We start from the raw sequence: 12,073 nt of genomic DNA on the forward strand, positions 1-12,073 counted from the left end.
AGCTTGGGCACAGTGCTCGTTTCTCAAAGACTGTTTATAGTTTTCAGATCAGATACAGCCTTACGGTTTGGTGCTTCGAATAAGCCATCTCCAGTCCAAATTTCTCATCTTCTTAGGTTCTGTGGCCCCGAAAAATAACTGGTTAGTGCTCCCTGGTGTTTGGAGGAGTTGTCCTTTAGACCACCAGTGCTTTATACCAGAAGTTGTCCTTGGAACACAACAGCATGGCTTTGTTCTTGTGCTGAACAGCACCAACATGGGATATTCATCAGTTTAGCAAACTGTTTTGAAGAAACTCTGCAGCCTCTCCTGAAGTCTTCTTTCAGTCTTCATCTCTTCAGTTTGCTTCAGTACAGGTAGCTTGAATGCCAGCGCTGTTTTGTTGGCAGCAGTCTGATCTTTAGCCCAGTTCAATTTTGCACAGGTTGTCCAGGCAGACACAAGCTTTTCTTGTCTGTTCACCCATCTAGCTGTTTGCTAGTGAGCCTGCTTAACACGAGGTGATGTGCAGGGTGCTGAGCTGGAGCTAATGCGCTTTGTTCTCCATAAAGTTCATTCATGTCTGCGTGGAGCGCAGGCTGAGCATGTCCAGGTCTGCCTGGTGAAAGCCACAAACACACCCTGTAAAGACCTACATCACTCTGGATGTGAAGTCCTTAATTACGAGGTGTTTGTAAGTGCAGAGAGCGCTGTACGAGCACCAAAACAGCAAGGTAATTGGTTCCAACACAAGCGCGTTACTGGAAATCTTCTTCCAGCATCCCTGAACTCTAAACCTGTTGTGTAAAACAAAGAGCCAGAAACACAACTGAAGCTGGTATCTTAAGTTTTCTTTCCTCGTGAGGTTATGCAGCTGACTTGCTGCTTCTTTTTAATGATGTTTCAATGATGAGATAGCAGCCAAGCAGAGAGTGAAAGTGCTGACATTGGGTGCTAGGTGCAAAATGAAAAGAGAAAGGAATGGAAATGGTTCCTCTTTCAAAATGTCTGTATGGCAGTGTTGCATCTGGCAAGATTGCTTTTTTTTTTTTTTTTTTGGAAGAGCAGACGAGGTTTGATGCTTTTCCAGCTTGTTAATGACAGACTATCAAATTATTAAAAGTAATGAGGTACAGCTTCCCATTAAATAAGCAGAGCAAACTGTTTGGCATGTCTGCAACATGAGCTTAACTAAATCCCATACAGTAAGCGTTGTCTCTAGACTTCAGTAAATTCATTTTGCCTAACTTAGGAGTTGCCCTTGTTTTGAGAACTTAGGCTTCATTGCTCCTGATGTTCTAAGGCAGAACTGAAAGAAGAGAACTGATGAAAGGGGAGGAGAGATTAATCAGACTATTATCCGTTTCTTTACAGTGGTGGGAGTTGGTGGCAGTGCCACCAGTGCCTTTGTGTTTGTCCAGATGCTCTAACTGCTTGTTTGCCATGTGGTACGCTGTGTCAGTTCTGTTAATGTCACTTGTGTTGAAGTCTTCCTTTAATTGGATGACAGAATATCGGTGATAGGGCGGAAACTTAAAAAAATGTGACTTTTTGGTGAAGATCATAAAAAGCTTGGAAGAGCGTCAGATTCCTTCCAGAGGTGAGCCTTTTCTGGAAGGAAACAAGATTAACTTTGGTCGTTCTCGGCACCTGGTAGAGGTGAAAAAGTGTGGTGATGACGTGGTATTGTTATAGCAGAACTTGAGAGCACAGGAAGGGATCCTGTGCCAAGACAATGTTGGATTCATCAGAGTCTTTCTATGTTTTATCCCTTTCCAGAGTACGGTGGTAAGTGGAAGCTGCTTCATTATTTTGCCCAGCACTTCTTTGCCCCGCTGCTGCCTGTGGCCTATGAAGACAAAGGCGTGTTGTGCATCTACGGTGTCTCAGATCTTCACACGGACCACGAGCTGACTCTGAAGGTAAGGGACAGCCCTCCAACTGCCCTTATGTCCCTCCTTGTAGAACGTCAGCTACTGAATGAATGAAACTGAAATGAGCACATCTTCATATAGACAAACTCAGGGAGTCCATTCCCAACCACAATGGGATGCCATTCATGTCTGTAATATTCTTAGGGGCAATACTGCCCTTTGTTGTTACAGTACTGAGCACTGTTCCACAGAACAAGGAACTAAGTGCCTGTAGGTGTAGGCCTGAAGCTCACTATTCTGTTACGATCTTGTAGGGATTTATGGTTAAATAAACCAGGTCTGTAAAATGGTACCTCATTACTTCATCTGTTCCTTGGGTGTTAGAACTAGGCTGATGAGCTAAAGCAGGGGAAAAAAGGATCCCACCTTCATTCGACAGCGCTTAAACTACACTGCTTTGGGAAAATAACTATATATTATTTTTTTTTTGGTATGTGTGAAATACCAAGAAAACATCTAGGTGTGCTTCAACTGCAGGGTCACCTGTGCAATATCACCATTTTACAGTTGATTCCTTTACTGTGTTTTCCAACACTGCTATAGAAAGTGGTAGGTTTTCTGAGATAGTATTTGGGCTGCTGAGTTGCCTTGTAGAACACAGTTACTCTTTTCAGTTTCCTAAGTTTTATTGCTGTTAATTATATGCAAACCAGACTCCAAGTGAATTCTGTTGCCATTATGTATTGCAAGATACAGTTCTGACATAAAGAGCTTCCCATGTGAAAAAGCTAAGGATAGAAAAAGAGCCCTAGAGATAAGGAGTGACTCACTAGTTGGTTCAGAACTAATATTCTGAGTATGTCTATTCCTATTTCACTGCTCTGTCTGGTAGGTTGTGATGAATTTTCAGATTTATAAGTTTAGTAGGTTTTGTTTGTTTTCAATATATATATATATATATATATTTATTTTTTTTTTTTAATCAGCTCATATGTCTGTTCTGGAGAGGATTTTGGCAACTGACAGCCTCCAGTATGGAAAATGGTTGTCATTTCTGGATCGTCAGTTTTTAGATTAGGATTGCAATTAATGGAATTGTTCATTTCTGGTCTGAGTTATTGTCACAGACTTAAATTAAAATTTTCAGATAAAATCAGAAAATGCATTGGTAGTAGGCTAGTTCCAGTGAATATTGCATTTAGCACTTCAAGAAATTTTGGAACTTCAAACTTTTGAGTCAAACTTTGGAGTCAAGATATGTTTCTGACTGCAGAACCCTGTTCAGGTCCAAAACCAACCTAAAATATTTAAAGAGAGAATTCTGTCATTCTCATTAAGTGCCTGTCTTCCAAATTATGCATTTTGAAATGTAAGGGTGTATTCATAATGCATGTGTGATCTCTGGGTATGTATATTTTACTGTCTTAATATAACTTCTAAAGTCCCTTTTAAGATGATGCAGCAGGCTTCTGTTTAACAGTGATTGTGCAGAAGCCCTAGATTACCCAGTTGGGTTACATCAAATAACACGGAGCAATTTCAAGAAAATCCTTTGTTTCACTTTTTTAATCAGGCAGAGGAGGAAAAAGAGCCAAGTAATTCCATTTCCCAGCACACCCTTGAGAGGAATTGTCAATGCCCTCCTCTCAAGGAGCCTGGAGAAAAACAAAAAGCCTTGCAGATCAGAAAGAGTAGCAGACCCAGGTTGTTTGAAACAGACTTAGTTTTATATAACAATCTAATTATTATTCAGTATTGATTGTTTAAACCTTTGTAAAGTTTCTTTCTATTAGAGTTGAAAATTGGCTGGTACTGTCAGGAGAGCATCTCTTCCTATGACTGATGGGAAACCTAGTGTGCTGGGTTGTTTTCACAGATGTAATTTCTCTTCTGCTAAGCTTTGTGCTCTCTCAACATGCCCGATAGGTCACCGTGCACTCATGGAGTTCTCTGGAGCCGGTATGCACCCTTGCCAAAGACGGCGTGACTGTTAGAGCACAAAGTGCTGTCCCCATCTACAAGGAGTCCATAAACGACTTGCTGGAAAGATGCAGAAATTGCACCAGGAAAAGCTGCGTTGTTACTTTTTATCTTGTGGGAGAAGGTGGGCTCCGGAGCCCCACAAATCACCACTTCCTCTCGTCCCTGAAGGATGCTGTCGGATTGGAAAAGGCGCAACTTAGTGTAAGCATCAGTCATGTTCAATTACAGCATTTGGTTCTGCTAGTCTCAGTATTTTGAGTTGCTTGCCTGCTGCGCGTTCAGTGCCTGCTTCCACTCAACGTTCTGTCTCTCTAGCTGTGGCAAGTTTAGATTCCATGTAGAGGAGTTCTAAATGGTGCTGTTTTTTTCCCCTCTGTGCCATGATATGCATATCTGAGTAACACTTCTTTAGTGTACAAAGTTTTTTTGTTTGTTTTTATTTAAATAATGAAGTCTCCCTTTCACTTGTTTTCCCTCTTTCACCTTACTGCTGCAGCATTGCTCCCTTCATTCTTTTTGTCTCTAGGCAGCAAATAGCATTGTAACAAGTGCTTTTGGTTTGCAGACAGCAGCACAGGTCAGTACTAGGTATGTGGAGTATTGTCAACGGTATTTTTTCTTGAAGTGCTCAGACTCTGAGATCAGTGTGCCATTGCTAACATGCAATATTGCATGCTCATTTCCTCCTGCAAATCCCTGCCCTCCAGCGAGGGGGTTCTGATTTGCATAATAGTGATTATTTCATAATATCTGTGAAGTGTGGCAGTCCTCTGAACAGGCACAAAAAGCATCAGAGTGTTGCATAACATTCACTTACTCCATTTGCTGCTTTTCCCTAGATTTCTTCCATTTCTAGCAAGCCTGCTCTATGTATGTGTACAGACACATTTGGTTAAGCTTCACTTTTTGTTTGTAAATCTTACTGCAAAATTCTTAATCAGCAGAGTGGCCGGATGGCGACCTGTGCCTTCTCACATGAGGTTTCCAAACTGCAGCTTTGCTTTTTAGAGCTAAACTAAACAAGGGGGGAATAGAGGTCTTTAATCTCTTTAAATCTGGACCAGCATAATTGCTTTACAAAAAGAAAATGGGCTAGATTTTCCCCTCTTATCTCTTTCACGGCAGCACGGCTTGCCTCCTCCGTATACAAAGGAAAGAAATCAGCTTGTTTTTTATTTTTTTTCAGCTGGTGGCACAATCTGGAGTCTGAGTCATGCGGGTTTTTTTTGTGGATGACATCACCAATAATAAAAGCTCTGCAACTGGAGCACCGTTGGGAGATCTCTCTCCTTTTTCCCATGGCTGTGTTGTCTCTGCAGTAGTAACTAATAAGGGTAGCTAGCAAGGATAAATGCAGAGTAGTTATTTTAAGAGCATATGCAGCTGTGATTTAAAAAATAATTCTGTTTTGTGAGAAGCTGGCACTTCTATACATAGTTACTAACAATCTAACTAGACTTTCAAATATATTCCTCATCCAAGTGCTACTTTTCACAGTATTCCTTTAGTGTTTTTTCAGAAAGCACAAAATGCAAAGCACATGTATTTTTTTCTGAAAAATTAATAGCATTGTTTTTCTTTCAAGCAGGTTGTGTTTTCTGCTCTTGTTTGCTTTCTACATGTAGTCACCGAGTATTTGAAAATGATGTAGCATAATGTTTAATGATGGGGAATGGAGACTGCTCCTTGAAAATGCATCCTGGTCGTGCTTTTAAACCTCAGAGAGATTAACTACTCGTAGAACTTAAAGCATTAAGCCTTGTCCTGGTATTTTACATCATATCTACCTTCTAAACGCAGCATAAAGCTTTCGCTGCCCTGTTCCATTAAGATGAGGTGACTGCCTCTGTTAGTTTTATCATCTTTTGCATCTATGTGCTTCTGTTACCGATGTAATCACAAAGACCAACTACTTCAGAGCGTGAATTTATAGGTTATGGGTGAAGTATGTTGGTAAAAGGGCAAACCTCTATCACTGCAGTAAGTATAGGATACAAGTACTAGGTACAAATCAGATTACCATGTATTTGGTGATTTTCAAAAGAAAATAGTGAAGTGATAACAGTCCATGGCATTTTTTCACTATCTCTAGTATTCTGTGGGAAGGCTATAACCAATGTTTGCAGTTTTTGCATGATTCTTATATATTAAACCTGTTGGCTTGACTTGTTGTTCCAGAACATATTTTAATAAGAGAACTAGAAGAGAAAAATAATTTTGATAAATTGTGTTTTTTCACAGTCTTTTTACTGACAGAATATCCTTTCCCATTTTGAGAGTAACTGGTTGTTCTTACTTAATATGTGTGTGTATATAAAAATCTATACATATTTCATTTTTTCTTTCTTCCAGGCTGCTGTATCCCAAAAAGATGACGTTTATGTATTTGATCTCCAGACAACTGCAGTTGCTCCTTTTGTGACTCTGGATGTAGGGAGTATAAAAGGCAGATTTAGTGACAACGGTTTCCTCATGATTGAAAAGAAGAAAGTGGTTGTGTTTTATCCTTGGGAGCCTACCAGTGCTGAAGAGCTAGAAAAGTCGCTCACCTTGACATCTCTGATGGACGTTGCCTGAGGATTTCTTTCTAGTGTGAAAGAAAGAAGTGAAACAGGAAGAGGAAAAACTCAGAAGAATTTGACTGAAGTAGAAGTGTGGTGTATGAGATGAGCTGACTGGAGAATATATTGTCCATTCCTGTCCTGTGTGAATTTTAACTGCTGGTTCAATGTAAAGATACCAACAACAAAGCTTGCTTATAATATATATGATGCATTGAAAGTGAGGCTTTGTCAGGTAACTGGAAAAATGTGTCCCACATAAAATGGGTGGGGTCAGTTGATGCAAGAGAGCTGGCTTGAGTCCTCCAATTCACTTGAGAAGGATCACAGGGTTGTGGATATCTCATAAGTAAGAGGGAGGACAAATATGTACCTCCACACCCTGTTTGTAAAACCCCATATTTTTTCCTGGATAATGTGGTGTGAGACGTGTCTGGCTGTAGGAAAAGGGAGAGGAGAAGAGTTGGCCAAAGGTGCAAGGAGAAGGGAGGCGGTGGAGAGAAGAAATGGTCATGTGTGAGGATCACAGAATTATAAACGGTTCCCTTTTCTCTACAAGAGGCACAGGGCCTCCTCTCCTTCCAGAGGGGTTGGCTCAGTTTCATTTATCAAGCAAATTGTGTCATAATTAGGTTTTATGTTTTGGTTTGTGTCTTTTTGACCTCTTGTGTGTGTGTTACCTGTGAAACGTGACATGGACATCATCAAAGGGAAACCTGAGTATCTTAAACATCTCAGTGTGTGGGTTCCCTGTAGAAGACAGCGTTTACTCATGATGAGATCTGGTGGCACATTATGCTCCTTAGGCCACGCAGAGTAACGGTGCTTCACCTTGTACTCTGTTTTTGAACACGTTGTTTTTAAAATGTTTTGGTTTCCTGTGGAAATGTCTCACTTGGGCGTTTGATAGAAAGAAAATGTGCTTCAGAGTAGGGGGCTGCAGCAGTCTGCGGAGCCAAAAGCTGGAGATTTGGCCGTCACGAAGCCCAGGCCATGGAGCTGTGCCACAGGCAGGTTGCTAAACATTGATCCTGTGTGTCTGAGGAGGTTTGAAACGCAGCTGGGATCTTGCTGGGGTTCCACGGGGCACCTGCCACAGTACAGCCACATTTTCCTGCACAGCACCGAGCAGAATCAGCACGTCAGAGCAGAAAGTGTTTGACCGAATTGTGTTGGGGACAGTTTTTCACCACCTTCGCAGTGAAAGCACCATGTGGATGGTGTGTGCTGCTGGTGCTGGGGTCTGGAGCACGTGTGGGGAGGGTGTGTGTGTCCCATTTGCCGGTTAGTCCGAAAAGCTGAAATGAAGGGCTGCTTTGTTGCAGTGATTGCAGTTTTAATGGCAAACGGATGAGCACGTTGACTGATGCTCGGTGATCTGCGGCTGTTGTTGAATGGTTCATTAACCAAAACTGACCTAGTCCTCAGCAAGAGGAAAAACTTGGCCATAAAAGGGAAACGATGAACGGAAGCTCTTACAAATGCTTTTGCAGGTAATCAGAACAGCTAAGGAGAGCTTATCTGATTAAAGAGTTGTTCTAGTTAAAAGAAGACACAAAAGTAATCAAAATATGCATATGTGTATGTGCCAGTATTTATAGAGTATGTAAAATAAATAGGAAAAATGATAGCCATGAGTAAAACCGAACAGTTAGAAAATGCACACAGTACTTAAGAGTTACCCAAGAGACATCTTGGGCCAACAATATAAGAAAAATACGGGATTGGTTCAGTGTCCTGGGATCAAGTGGGATCCGAACAGCAGCGGAGTCTGGATAAGGCAAGGATGGAAGAAAGCAACTGCTGTGCAGAAAATTCAGAATAAATATTATTAATAAATATTGCTGCAGCGTATCAGGTTGGTCAATGTCTTTGTCTTGCATTGAGGTAGAAATGTCTCCAGGAAATCTAGCTGGAGTTTGAAAATGACACTTGATAGTGTCAAACAAATAAAACTGACAGAATTACTTCAAAGGATATTGGAAGGACTATCTTAAGACCAATGATATTTGTTCTGAGTGCATCTTGGAATATAAATGAAGTTTTGGAGTCATAGTAGAGATCTTTCAGATCTGTAGAAGCCATCAACCAGGAATTTGGATAGCTGTGAACTTGTTTAACCTGCCGTGAACTGCAGGTAAAATCATGAAAGAATATGACGTGGTTCTTCAGCACTGAATGAAGTGGCCGTGCAACCCGTGCCCATCAGCAATGGTATGCAGCAGAGCGTTCTTACCTAAGATGCTTTTTGATATTTTTTTTCTACTTACTGTATTGGCATAAAAAGGTTAAGAGAAATTTTTAATTATTATTTTTGAAGGTCAGAGGCTCTTTAAAGCTTATGCCCATTCCTTCTCACTAGAAAATTTGAATTCAGACTGTAATCAAAGATTTGTGATTGCTCAAGCCAAATTCCTGGTCTGAAAGCAGAATTAATGGGAGAGATTCCCTTCCATCATTGTCTTAATATCCTTAATATATTCCTTCGGTTTAACGGTGTAGCAGCAGGTTTGTGTTTACAGGTGCTATTTCCTTCCTCCCCAGCACAGCAGTGGCTGTAACATCTGCCTTTGTTGTCCATTTCCCCTTAGTACTTTTGCTGTTCCATACTGTGACTTAATACATTAATTACGTACTTAATTACATTGTTCTGCCTTTGTCTCAGGTCAGGGCAAAGACAGGAATGCAACAATGAGGAAATCTTCAGAGAATCTCAGCTGCGCTTGTATGGCCAGGTGGGGATCATCCGCAGGAGGACTGGGAAATGGGTCTGGTAAGTGCCATGGTGCTTGTCCTCAGTGTCCTTAAAGTGCTGGTGGCAACAGTAGAGGGGAATAGCCTCATCAGTGTTCTTTGGAAGTGCAGTCTCATGATTCTTTGTTCAAGGGGTTGCTGGGTCAGCTTGTGCTGATGGCTTTTGCTAATGGGCAGAGGGGTGGAAGCTTTTTGCCCACCGGGCTCCCTCTGGGCTGTTCTCCACGAATGACAAAAGCAGCAGTCAGAGTTCCCTTCAGGAGGAACAAATACCCTTCCACAACAGAATTTGAGACAGGTTTTGGTAGAAAGCTGTATGATGCTGATTAGTTCGTTGTCCCCAAGCTGGTCTCTGGTACTGATTTTGCTCCGAACCCATTCAGGACCTGCAGAAATGGTCTGTCTGATGCTCAGAGAGCTGCAGCTCTCTGTGTACCAGGATTTAAGCACCCAGCAGGCTCCAGCTCACTTCCCCAACAGCTGTAAAAGAGCAGCGGTGTGAGCCAGCCCCCAGGTGGTTTCCTGTGAAAGAACTCCTGGAGAGCTGGGTCTCCTGCCAGGAGCTGTTCCGTGTTGGTGTCAGGGCAGGAGCAGCTTAAGTGGGGCATCAGACTACTTCATAACCCTAAATACAGAAAAGCATCTCCTGGGATTAACTTGTGCTGTTTTTGCTTGTAGCAGCAGGAATCTTCTGAATCCAGCAAAAATGTGGACACAGCCTTTGTTGGTCACTCCAGAACTGCTCTACTTCAACAAGAGTGTGCTCCAGAAGAGCTGGAAGCTGTTGGGTGAGTGTTGACCATTGCATCTTGAGCTAATGAATAGTCGTCATTGTTCCTGTCACTCCAAGGGAGGGAGGGTTGCTCTTTTTCCTTAAACACAGATAAACAGCACCTCTTTGGCCCAGAGAAGGGAGAAAAGATGCTTCCTATACCGCTACATGCAAGTAAGATCCTCTCCACAGTCTACAGAATCTCTGAATGCCTCTAACTTTCCACTATCACATTTAGTTTTCAAGTGTCTAAATACATCATAAGATGACACTGGAAACTTACAGCTGCGGCAATGACTCTAAAAAATAAAGGTCAGTTGAACTTTCTGAATAGTCCTTTTTACGCCAAACGTAGAGATGTGTAGAGTTCTGTTATTTTTGCTCCGTTCCACAAGTTTCTGGTGTCTGTTACTGTAGTGCAGTAGCAAAATAATGTAGCAGATCCCGATTACCACAACTGCAGATTGTTTAGAACTCTTTCAGATTCTGATCCTCACTGTAATTTATGTATACGTTAATAATAAACTTAATTGAGGATGCCCAAAGGTTCCATCTCCCTATGGACCAGGAGAAAAAGCTTAATTAAGTACCTTTCTTTTTTTGGTATTGATCCCTTAGAGCATTGCAAGCATTTCCAGATCAGTATCTGCATTCTCTGCCAAGGTGTGACTGGCACTCAGAGGGACAAAACTGCCATGCAGGCTTCTTAGGATCTGGTTGAAGTTGTTGGTTGATGCATTTTGGACGTATCTCCAGTGTTTTATTTGCTAATGCAAGTGCACAGCAGGCTTCCTGCACAGTGGTGTTAGAAGAGAGCGCTGTGGTGCGGGCTGGCTTTCCATAGCCCAGAACCTCTTGTTCCTCAGAGGTACGGTGGAGTAGATAGGGACAATACCTAGGCCTGCGGGGTGGAGTGAGGTCCACACTTCAGCTTACTGTGCTGAGTGAGGCAGGTTTCTGTATAACCCAGTTCTAGACAGAAGCACTCGGGCAGTGAGCTCCTGCAGGCCTGTTTTTTTTGGTTCATTCTGTCACGCTTGGCAAACAGGAGTAGGACTTCTTTCTGCTCCAGATGTAAGGATAAATCTGTGTCTGAGGGGAGCTAATGAGGCATATCAGTCTCTTGTAGTAGTTACTCGTTAAGAAGAACACAGCAGCATTATATCTGTCTGTTAAGACTTGTCTGCCCTGCTTGTACTTTGTCTTGCAGAGCGCGGTTCCTCTGTGCGCCTGCTTCTTCCTCACCGCTGCGAGGAGGCAGCAGCGTGCTCTGGCACTCCCAGCAGCACAAGGCAGTGTGCCCCGTACAGCCTGACCACCTACTGCCAGGGATAAAAGGTAAGGCAGAAAGCACAAAGCTGCGTGTTTGAGCATTTTAACTGAGCTGCTTGAGGTAAACAGCGGGCTCTCTGCTGAGTTCCCTCTGCCAGACTGGAACGACACAAAAAGACACAAATGTGTCTCCTACTGGGTGTCGGGACACTCTGTGTGCCCTGGGCTTGCTGGTGGGTTCTGCCTCCTGCTCTTGCCTACTCTTGACAAACGGCATGGCTGCAGCATACGCATAAAGTGCCTCAGGTTAAAGGAGATGGGAAAAGCTGGTGTGTTACCTGACCTTACTCTGTCACATAGAAGGTTTAGTGTTCCTGTTTGAGTTAGTGAGAATGATTTTAAATTAATATTTTTCTATTGCTAAACCAAAACAAAAAAGTCTGAAGCCTGTTTTGTTAAATAGACTGAAACAGAGTTGCTTCAAAGGGACTGCAAGGAAAGAAGCTGGCATGCCACTTACAGTATGTGAATGCAGGGGGCCTCAGACAGCTCTCCTGCTGTTCGTTGCATGATCACTCACCTGATGAGTAACAGTTACGCACATTTGGCCATGAAGTATGTAAGAAAATACAGACCCAAGCATCTTCTGCTGGTTTGAAAGCAGAGCAGGGCCAGAAGTACGGCAAAAGGTGCTCATCAACAGACAGCTTGCCCTGGTGACCTGCAAGATTGTAGAAACCTTGATGGAAGTCTCTGCCACCCCCCTGGGCTGTGCTGGAAATGATGTGACAGTAGAAGGTACGTTGACGCAGAAACTCCGATAGGGCTGAAAAAGCTTTTCCAGCCCCAGGACATGAGATCTTTTACTGTTTCTGCAT

The 12,073-nt window shown here is 42.5% G+C and overlaps 1 protein-coding gene across 1 annotated transcript in view; it reads left to right on the forward strand.

Annotated features, from left to right (window-relative positions):
• Positions 1–6,621, forward strand: part of MANBA (mannosidase beta) — a 43,488-nt gene extending 36,867 nt beyond the window's left edge. Inside the window, exons 15-17 of the mRNA XM_027456002.3 lie at positions 1,759–1,901; positions 3,780–4,037; positions 6,189–6,621. Coding sequence (XP_027311803.3) covers positions 1,759–1,901; positions 3,780–4,037; positions 6,189–6,413 — 626 coding nt within the window. The 3' untranslated portion in view covers positions 6,414–6,621. The remainder of the gene's footprint in view (positions 1–1,758; positions 1,902–3,779; positions 4,038–6,188) is intronic.
• The last annotated feature ends 5,452 nt before the right edge of the window (positions 6,622–12,073 follow it).

This window comes from Anas platyrhynchos, chromosome 4 (assembly GCF_047663525.1).
Source record: "Anas platyrhynchos isolate ZD024472 breed Pekin duck chromosome 4, IASCAAS_PekinDuck_T2T, whole genome shotgun sequence".
Taxonomy (NCBI): domain Eukaryota; kingdom Metazoa; phylum Chordata; class Aves; order Anseriformes; family Anatidae; genus Anas; species Anas platyrhynchos.